Source organism: Brienomyrus brachyistius, chromosome 18 (assembly GCF_023856365.1).
Source record: "Brienomyrus brachyistius isolate T26 chromosome 18, BBRACH_0.4, whole genome shotgun sequence".
NCBI classification, from domain to species: Eukaryota; Metazoa; Chordata; class Actinopteri; order Osteoglossiformes; family Mormyridae; genus Brienomyrus; species Brienomyrus brachyistius.
In genome coordinates this window covers 13,874,817-13,898,650 of record NC_064550.1, presented here as the reverse complement: position 1 = coordinate 13,898,650, position 23,834 = coordinate 13,874,817, and the positions used below count along the sequence as shown (strand labels likewise).

Below are 23,834 nucleotides of genomic sequence, written 5' to 3'. Positions count from 1 at the left end.
AAATGTTAAGCTGGTTTGCAATGAAAATGGGCAATAGAACTTCTCTCTTGCCTAATAAGTTGTGGTACAAGCATATCTAACGTTAATGCTTCGTGCATTAGACCAGGGGCGCTGTAAAGGGGGGGTAAACGATGACGATTCTCGGGGCCCATGACTGAGAGGGGGCCCAGAGAAGCCCCCAATAAACTGTGTGGGGGGCCCTGTCAAGATTCCTTTCATGGGACCCAAAATCCTTAGCAGCGCCCCTGCATTAGACATATATAATATGATGTCTACCGTTAATGTAATAACTGCCAATAATGTGCTAATTTCCCCCCTTAATGTAATAAAGGCTGATAGTAATAACTTACCAATATCATACTAACATATTTGAATCAAAAACGTATCACATTATTACATTATAGGCTTTATTACACAAAAAAACGGGAAAATTGTTATGTTATTAGCAGTTATATTAACAGTAGTTTATAGTAGTTGCTATTAACAGCAATGATTAGCTGCTACAGACCCTAACAATCACACAATTTCTTTTGACTGCTTATGATTTTTTGCACACTACTGTACACACACACACACACATATATGTACATATTCATATGGTTGATTGCCCACAAAACTCAACTGTGATTAATCAGCCTGTTCTCCAGACCAAAGAACAGTGAAAACCATTCTAACTTAACCTACAAGAAGCAATTCCAGAACACAAAGAAGAAGATGTGCTAGATGTCTTTATGGGGACTCTGCATTCATGTCTATGGGCAAAACCCTAATCCCAACTATGAAAACGTTATCCCCTACCCAGCCCCAACCCACAGTCGTTGCTGTTGTAGTTCTCTCCTACCATTTATATTGTCACAATGAACTATATCCTAAGATGTACAAGTAAAAAGTTTGTATATAGTATAGCATGAAAAATAATAAGAAGAAGAAAACTCAGCCAGAGTGGAATTGTTTTATATAAACACTCGTGCGCTCTTGCGTTGTGTACACCCAAAATGGCAATTCCACAATAAACTGCGGCTATATCGAGTGTGATGTTAGCTGCAAAAGACGCAAGCAGATCCCAACTTCACTTTGCTACACGTGCATTGTAAAAGCAGGGCCACAAACAAAACAACACCTACGTCTCTGTACTCGATTCAAACGGAAAATGTCGCCAAATCCATTCACCATTTCACTATGTGCTAGCTAGTCATGGCGCGAGCATTAGCTGCGGACGCGAACAGCTTCAGCTTATCTTCCCACAATTCAGCTCGACTGTTTAAACTTCAGCCAAAGACAACATTCTGTGTTAAGTGAGAATTCTAACGATAAATAATAATTACTTACATCGTTCAATGGGCGCCCTCGGAATATCTGTCCTGCCGCTACTCCCATCCACTTCTAGCTTAACTCGTCCATCTGTGTGGGTGCGCAAGAACGATGGGTGCCGTGAAGCTGCAGGAAAACAAACTTAAAAACCTGCACGAAAATATATTAAACGTGGAGGAGTTAGTCGGCAGAAGTGAGGAATTACAAAAAATAAAATAAAAAACGATTTCTCAAGAAAAGATCATAAAACAGGAAAATGGTCAAAGCTCATGGAGTGATATTGCACACTGTACCTTGATTAACATAACTGCTCTATAATACATAATCGATTATATTCAATAGCGTTCAGGATTTGGGTGAAGTGTACACAGCACAATAATCATTGTGATAATTCCACACTTGCTGCAATTTGTTTTCATGACCGTATTGGGGATATATGCTGTCCGATAAATACGTCCGCCTTGTGCTAAATGTTGACCAAAACAGACGGACCGCCCAGCCCAATTTTCAAGGACTATTCTTGTTCCAAATAATTGCCACAACGGGCCGACCAGAACCTCGTTCCTGACAGACATGTAAAGGACCTTTTTTGTTTTTCATTTTTAGAAACGTAGCAGAGGAGAAAAAATATGAAAACATTTATTTATTTATTTATTTTATTTCGGGAATTCGTGATTTGACTATTCTTACATAATACAAAACTTAAATTCTAAGATAAGCACGGTATACATTTTCCAAAAGTGATGTTAAAAACATTTCACTTGTTCTTCTTGTACAGCCGATTGTGCGTAGAATATACCCCCCCCCCCCAATCCATTTCGAGTCGCAAATATAGATTTAAAAATAAACATTACGGTATCTTAGGAAACTGTGACGCAAAGTGCGGTTTTTGCGTCTTAGAATGTATGTACACGTCATTTCGAGTGATATAAAAAGGAGAGAGAGACGAGATATCCACATTTTTGAATTATGATGGCACACGACATGGAGCGAGTACTGATGTCCCCGGCGTTCGAAGTGTTCAACAATCTTCGGCTGGCAGGACAGCTTTGTGACGTGGTCCTCATCACCGACGGTGTTCAATTCAACGCCCATAGAGTAATTCTGTGTGGCTGTAGCTCCTACTTCCAGTAAGTAGCTGTGACCCATATATGAAGATGCGAAAACAGCAAGGAGTCAGTTTTTATCTCTCGTTAGCAATGACTTCTCCTTGGCAATAAGGCTCTAGGATGACAGAAAGTTTATATTAATATACATTATATTAAATTATATTAATGTAGGTCAGTGCTGATCAGAAATATTTCTGATAAGTGTACCACCTTAACTTTTACTATATAATAATAATAATAATAATAATAATGGTATAAATATATAAAAAGGGGACCATGTCAAACAGGCAAAACAAAGTATTCCGGGGGACTTGCCCACCAGCCCAAGTAAAATATATTAAAGGGGGAGCTACTGTTGGAAAAATAAGAATTAAAGCCACCGGTCCCTAGTTCTTAGATGCCTATGAGATCATCTGTAGCAGGGGGTCCTTATCTCTGCTTAATTTCCATTTGGGGGTCCCTGGTTCAGAAGATTTAGAAAACCCCTTATTTAACTTTGCCTGCAAAACCGATATTTATTAGATGAGTCACTTCTGGATTGTGTTTCAGGGCTCTGTTCGCCAGTGACTGGAATGATTCAGGAAAGCGGGAGTACCAACTCCCAGGCATTTCCCCAGAAACACTGAGGCAGGTCATAGAGTATGCCTACACGTACTCTGTGGTCATCACAGCTGACAATGTGGAGAACCTCCTGGCAGCTGCTGATTATCTCAGTGTCTTGGGCATCGTACAGCGCTGCTATGATTTCCTGCATGAGCAGCTCTGCCTCAACAACTGCATTGGCCTTCTTAAAATTGCCGATGTCTACTGCGTAAACGAGCTGCACCAGTCTGCATTCAACTTCATCTTGAAAAACTTTAAGGAGGTTGCCATCAGCTCAAACGAGTTCCCAGAACTAAGTCTTGAACAACTTTCTGACATCATAGAGCAGGATGAGCTGAATGTCAGAGAAGAGGATGTGGTGTTTGACGCCATCCTCCGGTGGATCGAGCACGAGCCTGCCACCCGAGAGGCCCACATTTCAGTCCTATTGCCCAAGGTGAGTATAGTTATACTATGTTCTCATTGACTTGTGTATATAACAATAGAATGGTCATTGAGTGAAGTCCTTATTACTGTAGCTAGAGACTGAACCTCCATTTCCATGTCCCATAAGTCTACAACCAAGGCTTCCAGGTATTACACCTGGGAGGAGAGTGTAACAAATAATGGAAAACAAAACACTCAAATGTCTTACATGAAATAAGTGTTAGCTGACACATCTGAGACTTTCAAAGTAAATGGCTTCAGCTAAAGAAATTAAAATTTGCACTTACTGCTGTATCCTTAATGTTAGGAATTGCTCATCTCCAGAGATTCACAGAAAGCACTAAGGAACTCATGGGAATTCTCTCATTCTTGTTTCATGTGTAGATTCGGATGGCTCGTATGGATCCGGAGTACTTTATGAAGATCGTCAAAGCCAACGATCTGGTGAAGGCCAATGCGGCGTGCAGGCCAATTATCACTGATGTCATGAAGGTCATCTATGATCTTCATGATGAAAGTCCATTCTCTGATTTTGAGAACCCACTGATCCGCCCGCGCTTGCCTTCTGAAATTTTGCTGGCTGTTGGTGGATGGAACATGCACACGACAAACTGCATCGACGCATATGACACACGGGCCGACCGCTGGGTGGATATCACGCAGGAGGAGCAGAGCAACCTAGCTGGTCATGGCACGGTGTACCATGATGGGTTTGTGTACTGCATTGGGGGGTTTGATGGGCAAAACTTTATCGATACTGTGCGCAGATACGACCCGATCACACGAGCATGGCAGCAGATGGCCCCAATACACTGGCAGCGCTGTAATGTTAGTGTGGTCGTGCTCGATGGGCTCATCTATGCCATGGGTGGCCATATTGGTTTCTGGCCCCTCGACATCGTAGAGTGCTACAACCCAAAAACCAATGAATGGACCCAGCTCGAGTCCATGAATGAGAGGAGAAACGATGCCAGCGCCACCACCCTGAATGGCAAGGTAGGGTAATGGGAGGGCGTCTGACTGTTTACCCTCATTTTCCCCTTGAAATGGAGTATTTTACACAGTCATGAGTTCTCTTTCTCTTCAGATTGCTGATTTTAATCAACAATTACTATGTTCAATACATTTAAGTATTTGGATAAATGCATTATTGGTCTCCATTAGTGGCACATTGGGTAGTGCTGTGGTGTCAACTCCAAGACTTGTGAGATAGATGAAATGGTGTTCCCATGTCAGGTTTCCTTTATTCTGTTCCTGGGGGAGCAGAATCCAAAACTCTTTGCAGATTTCCCTTTTCAAACAGCCATACTAAACCTGAAAATTAGCTGATTATGGTGTGTTTGAGAAGGGAAATTTGCAAACTGTGTTCCTCCAGGAACGGGACTGGGGAACCCTGTCATACACTATGCATAGCATATACTTTTATTTTTGAGTCACAATGAACTTTATCTGTAACCTCCAAACCCCAGTCATATACAGTATAACGGTCTTCACAGTTAAATTGGTTTTCATAGATATACATCTGTGGGGGCCACAATGGAACAGAGAGCCTATCTACAGTGGAGTGCTTTGACCCCCTCACAAACGAATGGAGCTTGATCACTCCAATGAGCACTCCCCGTCACAGCCTTGGAGTCACGGCGTATAAAGGGAAGATATATGCGGTGAGTGATTCCTTTCTGTGTCAAATCTCACATTTTACCTGTAAGACTCATGGTTTTTTTGTCTTTGCTGCTGTGTCTTTCATTGTGATACATTTAAACCAAACAAAACAGTTAAATGCCAGAAATACCTGCTGCAAAGGCTTATCTTAATACACATAAAAAACATACATGCTACCCTCTTTAGCCTCCCTGCATTCATTTCTGGGTTATAAATGGATCTGCTGGGGGGTCTCTGCTACTAGCTCGGGTTGTAAAGTTTAGATTTTTTATTAATTATTTTCCCTAGTTCCAGATATAATTAGTCAGATTGTTGTTTTTTTCAGTGTCTGATTAGCTTCAAGTGTTCGTTTTAACTAATAACAATAAAAAAGCAAAATATATTAGCATAAGGAGTCTTTTTTGAAGGCTCACAGTTTTCACCGAATCATACAAGTTTTCTGTTGCCCAAATCCATGTTTTCATTGCATATAGGTTGACTTCTGTATATAAGCTTGTGTCATCTATAGACAATGGGAGGTTCTAAGGCGCCTGCTTTCATAGGGTGAAAATTGCTTAAGAGTTCATGACTTTGGGAAAGTTGATGTTTGCCCATCCTTTTGGCAAGCAAGTGATAATGAATCTTTGGCATCTCTCAGGTGGGCGGTATCAACAGGCCTGATCACCTGCAGACCATGGAGGTCTATGACCCTACCACAAACCGCTGGCATGCTGTGGCCCCCATGTCCACACCGCGCAGTGAGTTTGGCATCGCAGTGGTGGACGACCTCCTATTTGTGATGGGCGGCCACGATGGGTTTGGGGTAACTAACAAGGTGGAGTGCTATGATGCGGGGACAGGCAGCTGGTATCGTGCGCAGGACATGAGCCGAGCCAGACAGCATTTCAGCTGCTGCGTAGTGCCTGCACACCCCCGCATCATAGAATACGCTTCACCTCGTTAGTCCCTAATGGCCGCCAAGGAGGAGAGAAACCCATCTGCCCACAACAGCATGCCCAGTACGTAACCTCATTTACACCCCCCACCCCGAATTCTTTCCCTATAACATACATTGAGTTTATATAGACACCTCTTTTTTTCCCCAGACTCTGCTTCCTCATTGGAAGGTGTGTTGGTGGGATCGAGGTCTTTGAAGACAAAGCTGTCCGGAAGTAATTTTCCATGGCCTCGCTAAACTCCTCCCACACCTGAGTTTTTACCTCGACGACCGCCGAAGCCGCATTCCAACATTTCATCAACTCTGTCCACCAGCGGGTTCGGGGATTGCTGCCACAACAGGCCACAGCTCCAGTCAGCCGCCTCCACAATGGAGGCATGGAACAAGGCCCATTCGTACTAGTCAGTCCCCTGCGTCCTCCAGGACATGGGAGAAGCTCTGCTGGAGATGGGAGCTGAATCTTCTCCTGACATTGCATACTTAAAATAAAGTTTTCTTTTTCATATTATCTAGTTTGTGAAAGCGTCATAAATTTCCCATTTTTGATAAACGTTGTTCTCGTTTGACGGTTCTCTTCAGAAATTCCGCTGCAACCATCGGTGATTACTAATTAAGCACTAAGGCAGGGGTGCCCAAACATTTTCCCTTAGTGGGCCAAAATGAAAATCTATCGGAGGACCGCGGGCCAAATGTAATATTTTACACAAAATACAAACACTAATAGTAAAGTAAAGTAGTTTTATTTATCAAACAGTTATCTAACCTTCTTTTCTGTGTAAATAACATAAACAAAATATGACAAATAAGTCATATATAGGCATTTAGAACACGTCTAAACTTTTGTAATCACATATAGTGCAAAATGCCAAAGAGTGCATGTCCAACAGCAACACAACAACAACAGTAGGAACAATATAATTGCACCACTAGTGAGAAACATGAAGCTGTTCTTTGGCGTTTATCAGCCTATCAATATTAGGTTGCAGCTGACTCACTGAGAGGGTGAGGATGTCCTGTAGGTGTGGGTCAGTCAGAGTGCTTCTGAGCCTGGACTTGTTAAGGTTCATTACACTAAAAGTCTGTTCACAGATGTAAGTGCTGCCAAACAAAGCTAACATGACCTGTGCATGTTTCCTAATGTCTGGGTACCTTTCAGATGAGACATGTGTGTAGAAGTCTTTCAGGTGTAGTGACATGAATTTATTCTTTAGCTCAGAATCACACTGAAACTCAATTAGCTGCATCTGAATGTGATCAGGCACTGAGTCCACACTTATGGTGAAGGGTTGAGAAAACAGCTCCATGTCACCTCTACTTTCCCTAAAGTCCTCAAAGCGCAACGCAAAGTCCTGGTCCAAGTGTCTGAGAAGTGCTGCATATTCAGGCAGTCTCTGCTTCACCAGGTTGACCTCTCTCAGACTAGGGAAGTGTGCAAGGTTTCCTGGGAAGAAGTGAAAGAGCTGCTAAGTCGTCAAATAATAATAAATATTGCAACATAAATGTTGTTTTATGTACTTTGAAAGAGTTAGCCTTACAATTTTATTACAATACTTTTTAACAATACTTTTTAACTGCACAACAGTGGAATATGGATATGTTAGTAAATGCACTTACTAACATATTCCACATAATATCAATCCCAGTAACTGCACTTTTATCATGTGAGGTGCAGGTACATGCTGCCACCTTTCCTCTCCATTATCACTTGATTAAATCATAAGCATTTTTACAATCACAAAAAATATGCAAGCTCCAAAAGACAAACAAAGCGCATGTCTGCCTGTCAATCAAGTTTAAGAACCATGGACAGCGCTGTCCCTCCGCAACACAGTTAACAAGGCCGGGACTTATTTACGGCATAAAATACAGTATGATAGACATTATCACCATTAAAACTGAATGTGTATGTGTGTCTCTGTGTGTGTACAATGTATTAACCTACCTGCTGACAGATGTCGACAGAGTAGCTGCAGCTTCGACCTGAAGGCCGTTATGTGGTCAAACAGCTCAGTGATGATCTGATCCTTCCCTTGAAGCTGAATATTCAGGGTGTTGAGCAGGTCAGTGATGTCCACCATAAAAGCCACGTCACAAAACCATTTTTCATCTGTGGGGACTTGAGTGTCACTGTTCTTGCTTGTCAGAAACTCCGCGATGACATGGCGCAGCTCAAAAACTCTTTTGAGGACTTTCCCGCGGCTCAGCCACCTCACCTCTTGGTGGTAAAGCACATCCTTGTATTGTGAATCAACCTCCTCTAGAAGAGCTCTGAACTGGCGGTGTGAGAGCGCTTTTGATCGTATGCAGTTTATGATTTTAATCACGTCACGCACCACGTCTCCCATACCAACTGATCTGGCACATAGTTGCTCTTGGTGCAGGATGCAGTGGTATTTTGCCACCTTACCTCCACATTGGGAAACCTTCTGGGAAATTAGTGTGGTAAGGCCTGTTTTCCTCCCAGCCATGGCAGGTGCTCCATCAGTTGTTATCCCAACCAATTTTTCCCAGCTCAGCCCGTTCGTATCCAACACTCGCTCAACGGCTGCAAACAAATCCTCACTTTTTGTTGTGCTGCGCAGTGTCTCAAATCCAGCCAGCTCCTGAGTTATTTCCATGTTTTCATTTACTCGCCGTATGAAAACCAAAAGTTGTGCAGAGTCCGAAATGTCCGTGCTTTCATCACACGCCAAAGAAAAGGCGACAAATCCAGCAGCCTTTGCTTTAAATTGCTCCTTAATGTCTAGAGACATTTCTTCAATACGACGTGTCACAGTATTTCGTGAGAGGCTGATCTGGGAGAAAGTTTTTGCCTGTGACGGGCACATGATTGTCGCAGCTATGGACAGACACTCCTTAACAAAGTCACCCGTTGAAAATGATCTCCCAGTCCGGGCAATTAGCGCAGTAATCTCAAAGCTGGCCCGTGTCGCGCTGTCCTGGGCTGTCGAGGGCCGTGTAAGAGTCCCTTGTTGTCTGTGAAGTTTAGCCAGCAGCTCCCTGGTCTTGTTCTTTCGCGCATCACCTTTGAATTGCGAAAATGCTGCGTGCTTCATCGCATAATGACGACGAATGTTATACTCCTTTAGTACAGCAACAGACTGGTTACAAATAAGGCAGACCGCTTTAGCATTTATGTCAGTGAAAAAATATTCTTCCTCCCAGCATTTTTTAAAATGTCTTTTGTCTGTGTGCCACTGACGATGCCGCTCCATGTTGATAGTGGCTTAAGCTAGCAGCCTGGTGGTGACCCGCCACAAACTGGTTTGATCCCGTATGGCGGCAACAAAGACTCATGGGACTTTTTGCAAATTGTTAAAATATGACTATTTATGAAGTGTGTAAATGTACATATGTGCACAGATATTGTCATGCCCGGCTCGTCCGCTCCTCCTGTGTGCCACGCCCCCTGATTACCCACGTGTTTTCTCCCGATTGTACCCAGCTGTATCTAGTTCATTTGCTCAGTCCTGTGTATTTCAGTCCGTGTCTTACCTGAGTCCTTCGTCCGTCATTGATGTCAGTCAGTGTCCGATGTTCCCTGTTCCCCGAAAACCTTTGATTAAATCCCCGTTTGCCCTGAATCCTGCCTGCCTGCTTCCTGATTCCCCGCTTGCCCTCACGATCGCCGCTCTGCCCGCGGTCGCCCGTGACAGATATACTCTACATTACCCTTATAGTTGCTTGTATTTCAATTTTAGTCTTAGATATTTCAAATGTAATCAAAGCACCATGAGTGAGGACTGTATAATATATATTAGTTAGGTCAACGTACACTAAAAATAAACGCACTGATAGCTACACTGGGATTCGTGCTTTAAGAGTTTTTGAAACAAATTTTAGTACAGTAATAATTTAAAATTTTAGATATCCATTGGCGGGCCAATCTAAATAGTACGGCGGGCCAACCTTGACCCGCGGGCCCCACTTTGGGCACCCCTGCACTAAGGTTTTTCGTAATCCATTGAAATACTGGTTTAGTGCAACCCCTTCCCCTGGGACCTACAGTAAACATAGCCGGCAACTTGAATTTGGAGAAGTGATGTTACCTCTGGACTGATTACAGTATGTACTGTACACAATATTATTATATTGTGGGTGTCAGAGTTTGCAGGTGCGGACGGGCAGGCTGGCAGGAAGGAGGCAGGGAAGGACGAAGCAGGGAGGTAGAATACGGGGAAAACTGGTGTTTTATTAGGGGAAAGACGGCTATGGGCAGAACAGGACATAACAGCACTAACATCAATGACGGACATCGGACAGGGCAAGATGTGGACTGATATAGACAAAAGACATGGTGAAACAACAAGATACAGCTGGGCATGATTGGGAAAGCACATGTGGATAATCAGGGGGCATGGCACACACGACGATCGTACGAGCCGGGCATGACAGAGGGCCTGCGTTCATAGTGGGGTACCGTAGGGTTAAATTTTAGGACCACTACTGTTCCTAATTTACATTAATGATATTGATACATACAGTAAACTGGTTACATTTGCAGACGACACCAGGGTGGGTGGTGTAGCAGGTACTGATCTAGCAGCGGAGAGGCTACAACGGGATCTGGATTTAATTAGCGACTGGGTGGATACCTGGCAGATGGAATTTAACATAGATAAATGTAAGGTAATCCATACAGGGAGCAGAAATATAAAAGTACAGATATATTATGGGTTCCACTGAAATAAAGGTAGCTGGTTATTAGAAAGACCTCGGTGTGTATGTTGATGCTTCCATGTCAGTGTGGGGAAGCAATAAAAAAGGCCAATAGGATGTTAGGTTACAACTCTAGGTGTGTGGAGTTTAAGACAAGGGAAGAGATGCTACAATTATACATTGTTCAAAAAAATTTAAGGAACACTTTTTAATTAGAGTATAGCATCAAGTCTATTAAACATCTGAGATATTGATCTGGTCAGTTAAGTAGCGGAGGGGGTGGTTAATCAGTTTCAGCTGCTTTGGTGTTAATGAAATTATGAACAGGTGAACTAGAGGGGCAACAATGGGACGACCCCCAAAACAGGAATGGTTTAACAGGTGGAGGCCACTGGCATTTTCCCCTCCTCATCTTTTCTGACGGTTTTTTCACTAGTTTTGCATTTGGCGACGGTCAGTGTCACTACTAATAGCATGAGGCGATACCTGGACCCTACAGAGGTTGCACAGGTAGTCCAACTCCTCCAGGATGGCGCATCAATATGTGCCATTGCCAGAAGATTTGCTGTGTCTCCCAGCACAGTCTCAAGGGCATGGAGGACATTCCAGGAGACAGGAAGATACTTAAGGAGAGCTGGACAGGGCCGTAGAAGGTCCTTAACCCATCAGCAGAACCGGTATTGGCTCCTTTGTGCAAGGAGGAACAGGATGAACACTGCTGAAGCCCTAGAAAATGACCTCCATCAGGCCACTGGTGTGAATGTTTCTGATTGTTTGGTCAGAGACAGACTTCATGAGGGTGGCTTGAGGGCCCAACGTCCACTAGTGGGCCCTGTGCTCACTGCCCAGCACCATAGAGCTCGATTGGCATTTGCCATAGAATACCAGAATTTGCAGGTCTGCCACTGGCACCCTGAGCTTTTCACAGATGAGAGCAGGTTCATCCTGAGCACATACAAGGGTTGGACGCACAGGTCATGACAATTATTGTGTTATATTAGTATACTACGGGGTTAGCAAAAATATTTCTGAGCTACAGTTATTAAAGGTACCACCTTAACTTTTGGCATATAATAGCTGTGTAAAAATATTACAAAAAGTGGACCACGTCAATCAGTGGCAAAAATAATATTCCGGGGGACCTGCCCTCTAGTCTAAGTGAAAAATATTTTTAGGGAGCCACTGCTGGAAAGATAAGATTAAAGCCCTTCCTGACCCTACTTCTTAAGTACCTATGTGATCATCTGTGGCAGGGGGTCCTTAGCTCTGGTCGATATTCATTTGGGGGTCCCTGGATCAGAAGAGTTAGGAAACCCAAAATTATTAAATGAGTCCCGTTGTGGTCCTGTTTTTTATTTTTTGTATGTCTCCTGTCTAAGTTCACTGAGAGTGACAACAAACTGGAGACAAATTCCTTGTGTAATCAGACAAAAAGCTGATTCTCAGTCACATCTGGATTGTTTTCAGGGCTCTGTTCACCGGTGACTGGAAGGATTCGGGAAAGCGGGAGTACCAGTTCCCAGGCATTTCCCCAGATACAATGCAGCAGATCATGGAATACACCTACACGTACTCTGTGCTCGTCACGGCTGAGAATGTGGAGAACCTCCTGGCAGCTGCTGATCGGCTGAATATCCTGGGCATCATACAGCGCTGCAGTGACTTTCTGCATGAGCAGCTCTGCCTCGACAACTGTGTTGGGCTTCTGAAGATCGGAGATGTCTACTGCCTCAATGAGCTGCGCCAGTCTGCATTCGACTTCATCCTGAAAAACTTCAAGGAGGTTGCCATCACCTCAAACGAGTTCCCAGAACTCACCCTGGACATCATAGAGCAGCATGAGCTGAATATCAGACAAGAGGATGCGGTGTTTGACGCCATCCTCCGGTGGATCGAGCATGAGCCTGCCACCCGAGAGGCCCACATTTCAGCTCTGTTGCCCAAGGTGAGTATAGTTATACTATGTTCTCATTGACTTGTGTATATAACAATAGAATGCTGATTGAGTGAAGTCCTTATTACTGTTGCACTTACTGTTGTACCCTTAATGTTAGGAATTGCTCATCTCCAGAGATTCACAGAAAGCACTAAGGAACTCATGGGAATTCTCTCATTTTTGTTTCCTGTGTAGATTCGCATGGCTCGTATGGATCCGGAGTACTTTATGAAGATCGTCAAAGCCAACGATCTAGTGAAGGCCAATGCGGCGTGCAGGCCAATTATCACTGATGTATTGAAGATCATACATGATCTCGACGATAAAAGTCCACGATCTGACTTTGAAAGGTCACTGATCTGGCCGTCTGGTCGGGGTCTGGGCTGGTGCGCTTCTCGGCTGCTGCGGGGTCCAGGGTGGTCTTCCGGTTTCCTCGCCAGAGGAAAAAAATGGGGTCCACAGAGAGTATATACGGGGAGTGAGAGTGTGTGTACAGCGTTCATTTCTGTGTGTCTCTATGTTGGGTGAATGTGTAAATATTTGTTTATGTGTGCATGAGGGTGGGAACGTATGCTTGTATATGTGTGTGCCTGTTTGTCTATACGCATGTGTCAGGTTGGGTTCTAGACTCCACCTGAAATAACATCTCGGGCTCTATTCCCCCCCGCCACACTCCCTGCTGGTGGATGGGGCACCTGGCCACTGGTGCGTTGGTGGTTCTCGATGTCCAGGGCTGGGTGCTCGGGTGGGTGCTGGCTCGCCCTCGGCGGTTGCCTGGCGGGATCTGGCCCTCTTGGCTCTGTCGGGCCCTTGCTGGGGGGGCCCTTGGATCTCTGGGCCCAGGGCCTGGTCTGCCCTGGTGGGGCTGGCCGCCGGTGGAGCCTGCGGGCTCGCCGCCACGGCCCCCTGGGGCTCCTGCACTGTGGCTGCCGGATGGCCTCCCTCCGGAGCTCTCCTCTGCCCTTTTCTGGGTGAGGGATGCTATTCTCCCTGCGGTGGTCCTCCGGGGGCTCCCATGCCCTGGGGGGCCTCTGGCTGTCTGGGGTCCGGGCCTCCTCCGTGTCTGCTTCATGTCCTGAGGGATGGGGCTGTGGCTCCCCACACACACTACTAGACATTTACATGGAGAAACCTTTTGAACACCAGCGCGCTCACATACACAGGTGTGCACACAGGGGTACAAACAGGTACTTACAGACACATACAGGTGTACAAACAGGTACTCACAGATACACACTGTCTTGATCGGCTGTTGCTCCTTAACATGCTCATTGTGACTCGTACAGATGTTGGTTGTTGTTTTCTCTCATCAGCAGGTATTGAAGCAGATTATCTGTGGTTTTCTTTCTTCTTTTTTTTTTCTCTTTTCCCTCGCTCTCTCTCTATTTCCCTTCTTCTCCGTTTTCGTCCTTCTGTCCCTCTCTCTCTCTCCCTCTCTTGAGGAAATAAATAAAAATAAATAAATAAATAGAAATAAAGTAGTCCTCCGCAGAGGGGGGGTGGTGGAGGGAATATATATATAAAAAAAAAAGAAAGGCCACTGATCCGCCCACGCCTGCCCGCTGACATCTTATTGGCCATTGGTGGCTGGAATTTCCGCAAAACCAATTGGATTGAAGCCTATGACACCCGGGCCGACCACTGGGTCGATGTAACGCAGGGGCAGGAGACTCGCCAGTCCGGCCATGGCAGTGTGTACTTAAATGGCTTTGGGTATTGTTTTGGGGGTTTGATGGCCACAATTTCACCAACACTACGCAGATTATACCCCGTCGCACGGACATGGTAGCACATGGCACCGATGCACTGGTGCCACTGAAATGTTAGCGTGGCCGTAATTAATGGTTCCATCTATGTAACGGGTGGCCATTTACGCTTCTCGCCTCTAATCATAATTGACACAATTGCTCTGTTTGTTGTTTTTTTCAGTGTCTGAATACAAGTATTATTTTTAGTAAAAGCAAAATATATGAACATAAGAAGTATTTCACTGAATTGTACAGGTTTTCTGTTGCCCAAATCCACTTTTTTCACTGCAGTTATGTTGACATGTATGTTGAACACAAATTAGTTATAAGCTTGTGTCCTATATAGACAATGGGAGGTTCTGTGCAGTCTGCTATTATAGGGCGATAATTCCTTAAGATTTCCGGACTTCGAGAAAGCTGATATTTACTTATCTGTTTGGTACCCGAGTGATCACTTACCATTGGTGTCTCGCAGGTGGGCGGTACCAACGGGGCTCATCCAGTGCGGACTATGGAGGTCTATGACCCTGCAATTAACCAGTGGCACGCTGGGCCTCCCATGAGACAACAAAGAAGCTATTTCGGCATCGCAGTGGTGGACGGCTTGCTGTTTGCGATGGGAGGCTCCGATGGCTTCAAAGTAACTGCAAAAGTGGAATGTTTCAATGCAGTGAAAGGCAGCTGGTGCCGTGCGCAGGAAATGATTGCACCTAAGAGGAGCTTCAGCTGCTGCACAGTGCCTGCGCACCCCCGCTTCGTACAGTACGCTGCACCTCGCCCACCTGCCCCCATCTGCCTGCCTGGTGGGTAACCAGCTTATCATGTCTAACGTTAATGCTTCGTACATTAGACCTATATAACATGTGCCCTTGAGAGGTAAAGTGGGCTATCCCACAAAAACAAAGTTTTGAGAAAATGAGCTCCAAAGTTGAATTAAAAAAAAAAAAATCAGTGTGTCTATACCCTACAATTGATATGTATCATAGGTAGCACAGATCTCAGTATATTTAAAAGATAGATAGACCCTCAATAATTAATATTGGACAGTCATTTTTGACTGACATGTGGGATAGCCCACTTTACCTCTCAAGGGCACATATGATACCTACCGTTAATGTAATAACTGCCAATAATGTGCTAATTTTCCCCCTTAATGTAATAAAGGCTGATACAATAATATCTTGCCAATACCATACTAACATATTTGAATCAAAAACACACCACATTACTACATTATATACTTTATTACACAAAAAAACGGGAAAATTGTTATGTTATTAGCAGTTATATTAACAGTAGTTTAGCTGCTACAGACAGCAGCTATTAGCTGCTATTAACAGCAGTGATTAGCTGCTACAAACCGTAACAATCGTGACATCACACAATTTCTTTTGACTGCTTATGATTTTTTGCACACTACTGTACACACACACACACATATATATGTACATATGTATATGGTTGATTGTCCACAAAAATCAACTGTGATTAATCAGCCTGATCTCCAGACCAAAGAACTGTGAAAACCATTCTAACTTAACCTACAAGAAGCAATTCCTGAACACAAAGAAGAAGATGTGCTACGGCCCTGCTACACACACACACACACACACACACACACACATATAAGGTATCTGTATCTTTGTGGGGACTCCATACTGAGTTCCAACCCACAACACAATTAATCAGTGAGGAAATTCATAGTATTATCTCTTGTTATGTTATTTTTTTTAATTATTTCTAATGTATTTAAAAGCCTATGGCAAACAGTAAGTTAATGAATTGAAATTACAGGTAACCACGTGCTCAACAAGTGGCTGGCAGGGAACAAGGGAAACGCTACAGACTGACAACAGGGGAGGACAAGAAAGACTGACAACACGTGGGATGAGATGACCAATGACACCTACTGGCCAAACAGGGAAGGGACACAGAATGGGACAGTTAAATAACACTGGGATTCCCTGAAGGGTTTGGCATTCCCTGAAGCCAAGCTGTTAATTATTGTACTCCACGCCACCTCTGGTGATTGAATTGCAATGCAATGATTATGTTGTTCTATAATCTTATTGAATAAGTGTTATAAGTTGTTAGAAGTTATTTTTGTATTCTTTTATACTTCATTTTTAACAGTGTGATTTTTGACCTGACAGCTTTGTTTGGCAGTAAAAAGCTTTAAGGGGGCAGTTTAATGGCTCTATACACAGCAATATGTATAATGGCCAAAGTGTTCTTATTGAACATGCTTAATTTATTTTTGTATACAACGTTTAAATAAATGTCTTATTTGGAGAACAAAGGCTGGAAAAAATGTTATTTGTTGTCTGAAAACCAAAATAATTTTGAGAGCTTTGTACAATTTGTTAGCAGAATTACCTTATAGACCTAATACACTTTTGAATGCAATATAATTCTCCATGGCCGTAACCCAGCTGACTGGTGGAGCAAGTTCATTTTGTCTCTGCAAGACCTCAAAGTGAATTTGAAGATCATTGTCTCCACAAAGACTATGAAGATTTTCAGGAGATACATGGAATCCACAGTTTCTTCCATTAAACCTAGAGTGCAATCCAACAAAATGTTTCAATAATAAAATTTACATTTCAAAAAGTGGCTTCTGGTTTGTCAGATGGGCAGTGTGCATTCCATACCTACTTGTAGTCATCTAGTTCTTTTTGCAGGACACCCAGAAAGCTGAATACTGTAGCAGCAAACATTTCTGTTGGTAACAGCCATTAAAGAGATTCCTCCGTCCAAAATTGCCCCCTAGTGGTGGAATATTGCAACGCAAATAATGGAGATTTCACTTCACTGTATTTTACAGCTAACGAAAATGTAATGTGTGTGTGTATACATTTTTTGTTTCATACATTTAAATGTACATTTTTTATATAACAAACAACATTACTTTATAGTTGTTTAAAAGGCAGAAACTTCTATGTACACGAAGTCACCAATAAATTACATCTATTTATCCAACATGTTATATAATATACATACTGTGTTTGAAAACTTTTCAGTTTTACGATTTCAGGACAGATCAGCCACTCTATTAGGAACATTACGCTTTTTGGTTGCGGGTGTTAGCTTTGCTGCTGCTATTACAGTTTTTACCCATTGCTTGAACACTATAGACACATGCTTAAACCAAAGTAACGTAACTTGAAGTTGTTGTTACTATACCTTAAACAAAGTGCAACCATACCTTAAATAAAAGTTCTGGTTAGCACTTTAGTTGCAATTCTGCAACACACTCACTCCTTTCTACAACACACTTACTCCTGCACACTACACACTATGTCATACATAAGACACTTCATTCAAAAATGAAATCTCAGGGTACCAGTGGGAAAACACATCTATTCAAAATACAAAACACATTGGGCAATTGAAAATACTTAGACACACACCTGAAAATGCTTACTTACAAAATGGAACACCAATCAGCCAGCTACAAATACACCTCACTTAAGCCATTTTGAGAAGTTTGCAAGCATGGAAGCAGGGAGAGCTAGAGGCAGAGGTAGAGGAAGAGGAAGACAGGCAGAGAGAGAGAGGAGGAAGTGGTCGAAGAGGCTATGCAAGGACCATTATTTCTGATGACATAAGAGCAACTTTGGTGGACCATGTAATAAACCATGGCCTGACTATGAGGGAAGCTGGGCAGAGAGTCCACCCTAATCTAAGCCGTTTCACAGTTTCATCCATAATAAGGACATTCCGACTGGAAAACAGGTATGTCTTCAACTCTCTACTCTACTCAGACTGTATCTAGAGTATTTACAATACTGTACCATATCACATTGCCGTATCACATGTACTGTATTTCAGGGTGACTAATGCAAAAATAATAATACAAAAGTAGTAGTTTTGTGAAACATACGATGATAACGTGTTGAGATGTTTCAGTACTGTGTATGGTATACACAGTAAAGCACATACAGTACTGTAAAAAAGAAGCAAACCAATAACAATTTGTGGTTGCATTTTTCTACTGAATGGCTAAAAGACCTACTGGGGGTGGACGGCCTGTTCATACAACAGCAGGAACTTGCCATTGTGAACCTAGTGAGAGCAAACAATGCAATCCGTGTCCACCAGCTACAACAACAAATACTTGAAGATAGGCAGGTATTCAACAACATAAATCGAGTAAGCATTACCACTATCAGACGCATCCTGGTAAAGCACAACATGACCATGAAGCAACTGTACAGGGTCCCAATTGAGAGGAACAGTGTCAGGGTCAAAGGACTTCGACATGAATATGTACAGGTAAGTGTAACAGTCCTTTACATTTACAATACAGAATGGGTGCAGTCCAGTAACAGCTGAATATGTACCATTTGATCAGTACCACATAGATATATTCGGAAAGCTACACAGGTACCTGTGTGGTGGGGTGGGGCGGTTCTGTATGTGTAGTAGTGTAGTTGTGTGTTTTGAGTAATGCCATCTACAATATGTATTTTTTGTTGCAGAGAATCTTGGACGTGGATGGAGCTGCTCAGCCTCATGAATTTATTTACGTTGACGAGGCTGGATTCAACCTTAGCAAAAGTAGACGACGGGGACATAATATACTTGGCCAAAGGACGATTGTGCACGTCCCGGGGCAGTGCGGGGGAAATATCACATTGTGTGCCGCCATAAGCCTCCGAGGGCTACTGTACCATCATTCCAAACTGGGTCCATATAATGCGCAACACATAATCACATTTCTAGATGCACTTCATGATGCAGTTGTACAGGACAGACCAGAGCAGCCCAGGTTTGTTGTTGTCTGGGATAATGTCAGTTTCCATCGGGCTGCTATCGTCCAGAACTGGTTCACCAACCATGATCAATTTGAAGTTGTGTATTTGCCCCCTTACTCGCCATTTCTCAACCCTATAGAAGAGTTTTTTTCTGCTTGGAGATGGCGCGTATATGACCGCCAACCACATGCCCGCATGCCTCTTCTGCAGGCAATGGAACAGGCCTGCGGAGATATTGAGGTAAGGTCAATCCATGGATGGATTCGGCACACAAGGGGATATTTTCCCCGATGCTTAGCAAGAGCAGACATTGCTTGTGATGTTGATGAGATTCTGTGGCCAGACCCCAACAGACGGCAGGATCCATAAGTGCAAATGTGGAATGCTACAATGCAGAGAAAGGCAGCTGGTTCCGTACGCAGGACATGATTACACCCAAGAGGAACTTCAGCTGCTGCACAGTGCCCCCCTGCATCATACAGTACGCTGCACCTCGCCCACCTGCCCCCATCTGCCTGCCTGGTGGGTAACCAGGTTACGCATCTACCGGTGTGGCTAGCATCACTGGACTTAATCAACAGAAACAGTGGACACTAACAAGAATCAGAAACATTCACCAAAATAAGGAAAATGCCTCTTGAATAATGGACTGAGGGAACAGAACTTAGACCTTACAGTGGAGTCAGAGCATAGAGGTTAAGGCACTAGAACAGCTATCAAAATGCAATTATGGCAAGACAACTGCTTTCCTTTGTTATCGGATGCTGTAATGGTTTGCTCCTGTTGTGTAACATGCCACTTGTTTGCATGCATTTGTTAATTGCCTTGTTCTCTCCAACCATTTCTCTGTCTTAGAGCATCTGCCAAATGAATAATACACAGAGCACAACTATAGCAGAGCTCAGCTGGGACCTCCTGCATGCTTTTACAGCAAGCAATGAGTGTGCTCTTCTAGAACAGATTTAATATCTGGCTACGGTTGTTGGGGACACATGTGTTAGATATGTGAAATGCTTTATTCATACAAATAAAGCCCTTATATTTGTATTTTTATCACATGTGTTATCACATTAAATTTATGAGTAGTATCTTCATAGAATTTGTGCCGTGCGTGTGGTGTTCTCCATATTAATTCATATCTCAATTAAACATTATAACCAGGATGCAGCCAAAGCCCCAAAAATAAATTCTGAATATCAGTCATTTAACAAAAACAATACAGAACAATGTTTTTCAACCTGATCCACAGGAACCCCCAGTCCATCCACGTTTTTGCTCCTTGCCAGACAGCTGGTGCTGGGAGAGAGCAAAAACATGGACTGCTGAGGGTCCACAAGAAACACTGATAAAACATAATATATATGCAGACCGAATGTCTATGGCACCCCCTAAAGGAGCATCATATGCGTAAAGAACTGCTTAAGGTTTCATGCCACAGGACCCTCCAGAGCATGAAAGCCAGCTTCTGCTTCTGGTTCCAACACTTAGCCAATCTACTGACCCTTCATCACCGATTGCTGAGTTGGAAACATTCAGGTGGATCAGCTGACCTGCATGCTTGCATCCAATCAGAAGCAGCAAATTTCCCTCCATTTTCCCCTTCTTTTTCTCTTATCAGCTTACAGTTATATTTCCTGTTGCTCATCTCAGTTTGTCCTAGTCAATTAATATTATCTCATTTGTTAAGTGCTACTATTTATTGTCTTTCTGTGAGTTAAACTGAAGGGTATTTTCCCTTATAGACCGTCTCTTCCTGCTATCAGGCAATCATAGGCCAGTGGGACAGGAGGGAGGGTTCTACCCTTTTTCACTCAGGGTGACTGGAATTTTCCAAACAAACGGGCAGTTTCAGAATCCCCCATTTGTTGCGGTCTCCAGAAAAGTGTTACATATGAACCATGTGGTACAGTCTGATTAGACGAAAGCATCCCATAGAGTTGTTTCTGATCTAAATGAACAAATTCTGAATTATGACTCTTGAGCTTTGTTGATTTTAGAGTTTTCTGCCATCTGGAGTAGAAAAAAACACACATTTATCTCAGAATTCTGACTTATTAAGTCGAAATTCTGATTTTTTTTCCCTCACAATTCTTACTTTATTTCTCATTATTCTGAGTACTTCTCTAACAACCAGCAATTAGTCGGAGACATCACTTCTGCTCCAGCTTTAATGGTTCAGTGAGATTTGCATACAGCAGCAGACAGGAGCGAAGGCTACAATGGCTGTATCTGCTCTGTCCAGGCATTTTATTATTTCCAGTTGTGTGTGTGAATGGCAGCCTACATCGGAACTTGCAATTAATTATCCTGTAAATGTTAAGCTGGTTTGCAATGAAAATGGGCAATAGAACTTCTCTCTTGCCTAATAAGTTGTGGTACAAGCATATCTAACGTTAATGCTTCGTGCATTAGACCAGGGGCGCTGTAAAGGGGGGGTAAACGATGACGATTCTCGGGGCCCATGACTGAGAGGGGGCCCAGAGAAGCCCCCAATAAACTGTGTGGGGGGCCCTGTCAAGATTCCTTTCATGGGACCCAAAATCCTTAGCAGCGCCCCTGCATTAGACATATATAATATGATGTCTACCGTTAATGTAATAACTGCCAATAATGTGCTAATTTTCTCCCTTAATATAATAAAGGCTGATACAGTAATAACTTACCAATATCATACTAACATATTTGAATCAAAAACGTATCACATTATTACATTATAGGCTTTATTACACAAAAAAAAAAACGGGAAAATTGTTATGTTATTAGCAGTTATATTAACAGTAGTTTATAGTAGCTGCTATTAACAGCAGTGATTAGCTGCTACAGACCCTAACAATCACACAATTTCTTTTGACTGCTTATGATTTTTTGCACACTACTGTACACACACACACACACACATATATGTACATATTCATATGGTTGATTGCCCACAAAACTCAACTGTGATTAATCAGCCAGTTCTCCAGACCAAAGAACAGTGAAAACCATTCTAACTTAACCTACAAGAAGCAATTCCAGAACACAAAGAAGAAGATGTGCTAGATGTCTTTATGGGGACTCTGCATTCATGTCTATGGGCAAAACCCTAATCCCAACTATGAAAACGTTATCCCCTACCCAGCCCCAACCCACAGTCGTTGCTGTTGTAGTTCTCTCCTACCATTTATATTGTCACAATGAACTATATCCTAAGATGTACAAGTAAAAAGTTTGTATATAGTATAGCATGAAAAATAATAAGAAGAAGAAAACTCAGCCAGAGTGGAATTGTTTTATATAAACACTCGTGCGCTCTTGCGTTGTGTACACCCAAAATGGCGATTCCACAATAAACTGCGGCTATATCGAGTGTGATGTTAGCTGCAAAAGACGCAAGCAGATCCCAACTTCACTTTGCTACACGTGCATTGTAAAAGCAGGGCCACAAACAAAACATCACCTACGTCTCTGTACTCGATTCAAACGGAAAATGTCGCCAAATCCATTCACCATTTTAGCTAGTCATGGCGCGAGCATTTGCTGCGGACGCGAACAGCTTCAGCTTATCTTCCCACAATTCAGCTCGACTGTTTAAACTTCAGCCAAAGACAACATTCTGTGTTAAGTGAGAATTCTAACGATAAATAATAATTACTTACATCGTTTAATGGGCGCCCTCGGAATATCTGTCCTGCCACTACTCCCATCCACTTCTAGCTTAACTCGTCCATCTGTGTGGGTGCGCAAGAACGATGGGTGCCGTGAAGCTGCAGGAAAACAAACTTAAAAACCTGCACGAAAATATATTAAACGTGGAGGAGTTAGTCGGCAGAAGTGAGGAATTACAAAAAATAAAATAAAAAACGATTTCTCAAGAAAAGATCATAAAACAGGAAAATGGTCAATAGCTCATGGAGTGATATTGCACACTGTACCTTGATTAACATAACTGCTCTATAATACATAATCGATTATATTCAATAGCGTTCAGGATTTGGGTGAAGTGTACACAGCACAATAATCATTGGGATAATTCCACACTTGCTGCAATTTGTTTTCATGACCGTATTGGGGATATATGCGGTCCGATAAATACGTCCGCCTTGTGCTAAATGTTGACCAAAACAGACGGACCGCCCAGCCCAATTTTCAAGGACTATTCTTGTTCCAAATAATTGCCACAACGGGCCGACCAGATTTAGCCCATAAAATAATGTCCTGTGGACATTTGTTGCTCAATGACTTATGTCTAAAGTGGAAACTAGGGAATACGATGCGAACTTAAACCTCGTTCCTGACAGACATGTAAAGGACCTTTTTTGTTTTTCATTTTTAGAAACGTAGCGGAGGAGAAAAAATATGAAAACATTTATTTATTTATTTATTTTATTTCGGGAATTCGTGATTTGACTATTCTTACATAATACAAAACTTAAATTCTAAGATAAGCACGGTATACATTTTCCAAAAGTGATGTTAAAAACATTTCACTTGTTCTTCTTGTACAGCTGATTGTGCGTAGAATATACCCCCCCCCCGCCCCCCAATCCATTTCGAGTCTCAAATATAGATTTAAAAATAAACATTACGGTATCTTAGGAAACTGTGACGCAAAGTGCGGTTTTTGCGTCTTAGAACGTATGTACACGTCATTTCGAGTGATATAAAAAGGAGAGAGAGACGAGATATCCACATTTTTGAATTATG

General features: G+C 42.8%; 2 protein-coding genes across 4 annotated transcripts; one reads left to right on the top strand and one right to left on the bottom strand.

Moving 5' to 3' along the window:
* Positions 1–2,261: 2,261 nt before the first annotated feature.
* LOC125713147 (kelch-like protein 10) lies at positions 2,262–6,556 on the top strand. Of its 3 annotated transcripts, none has more exons than XR_007383486.1 (6): positions 2,262–2,441; positions 2,970–3,459; positions 3,834–4,445; positions 4,964–5,113; positions 5,749–6,109; positions 6,197–6,556. XR_007383486.1 is itself a non-coding variant. In XM_048984076.1 (5 exons), exons 1-5 carry the CDS (start codon positions 2,281–2,283, stop codon positions 6,052–6,054), a joined length of 1,719 nt encoding a protein of 572 aa, XP_048840033.1. In that variant the 5' UTR covers positions 2,262–2,280; the 3' UTR covers positions 6,055–6,556. The 3 variants fall into 3 exon arrangements, 1 of the variants encoding a protein (XP_048840033.1); XR_007383487.1 differs by having other exon boundaries at positions 6,177–6,556; XM_048984076.1 differs by having other exon boundaries at positions 5,749–6,556.
* Positions 6,557–7,039: 483 nt separating this feature from the next.
* LOC125713236 (general transcription factor II-I repeat domain-containing protein 2-like) lies at positions 7,040–8,393 on the bottom strand. Its single transcript, XM_048984214.1, has 3 exons — positions 7,991–8,393; positions 7,198–7,489; positions 7,040–7,061 (listed from the first exon to the last, which is right to left on the bottom strand). The coding sequence occupies exons 1-3, from the start codon at positions 8,391–8,393 to the stop codon at positions 7,040–7,042; spliced, it is 717 nt and encodes a 238-aa protein (XP_048840171.1).
* Between the last annotated feature and the right edge of the window lie 15,441 nt (positions 8,394–23,834).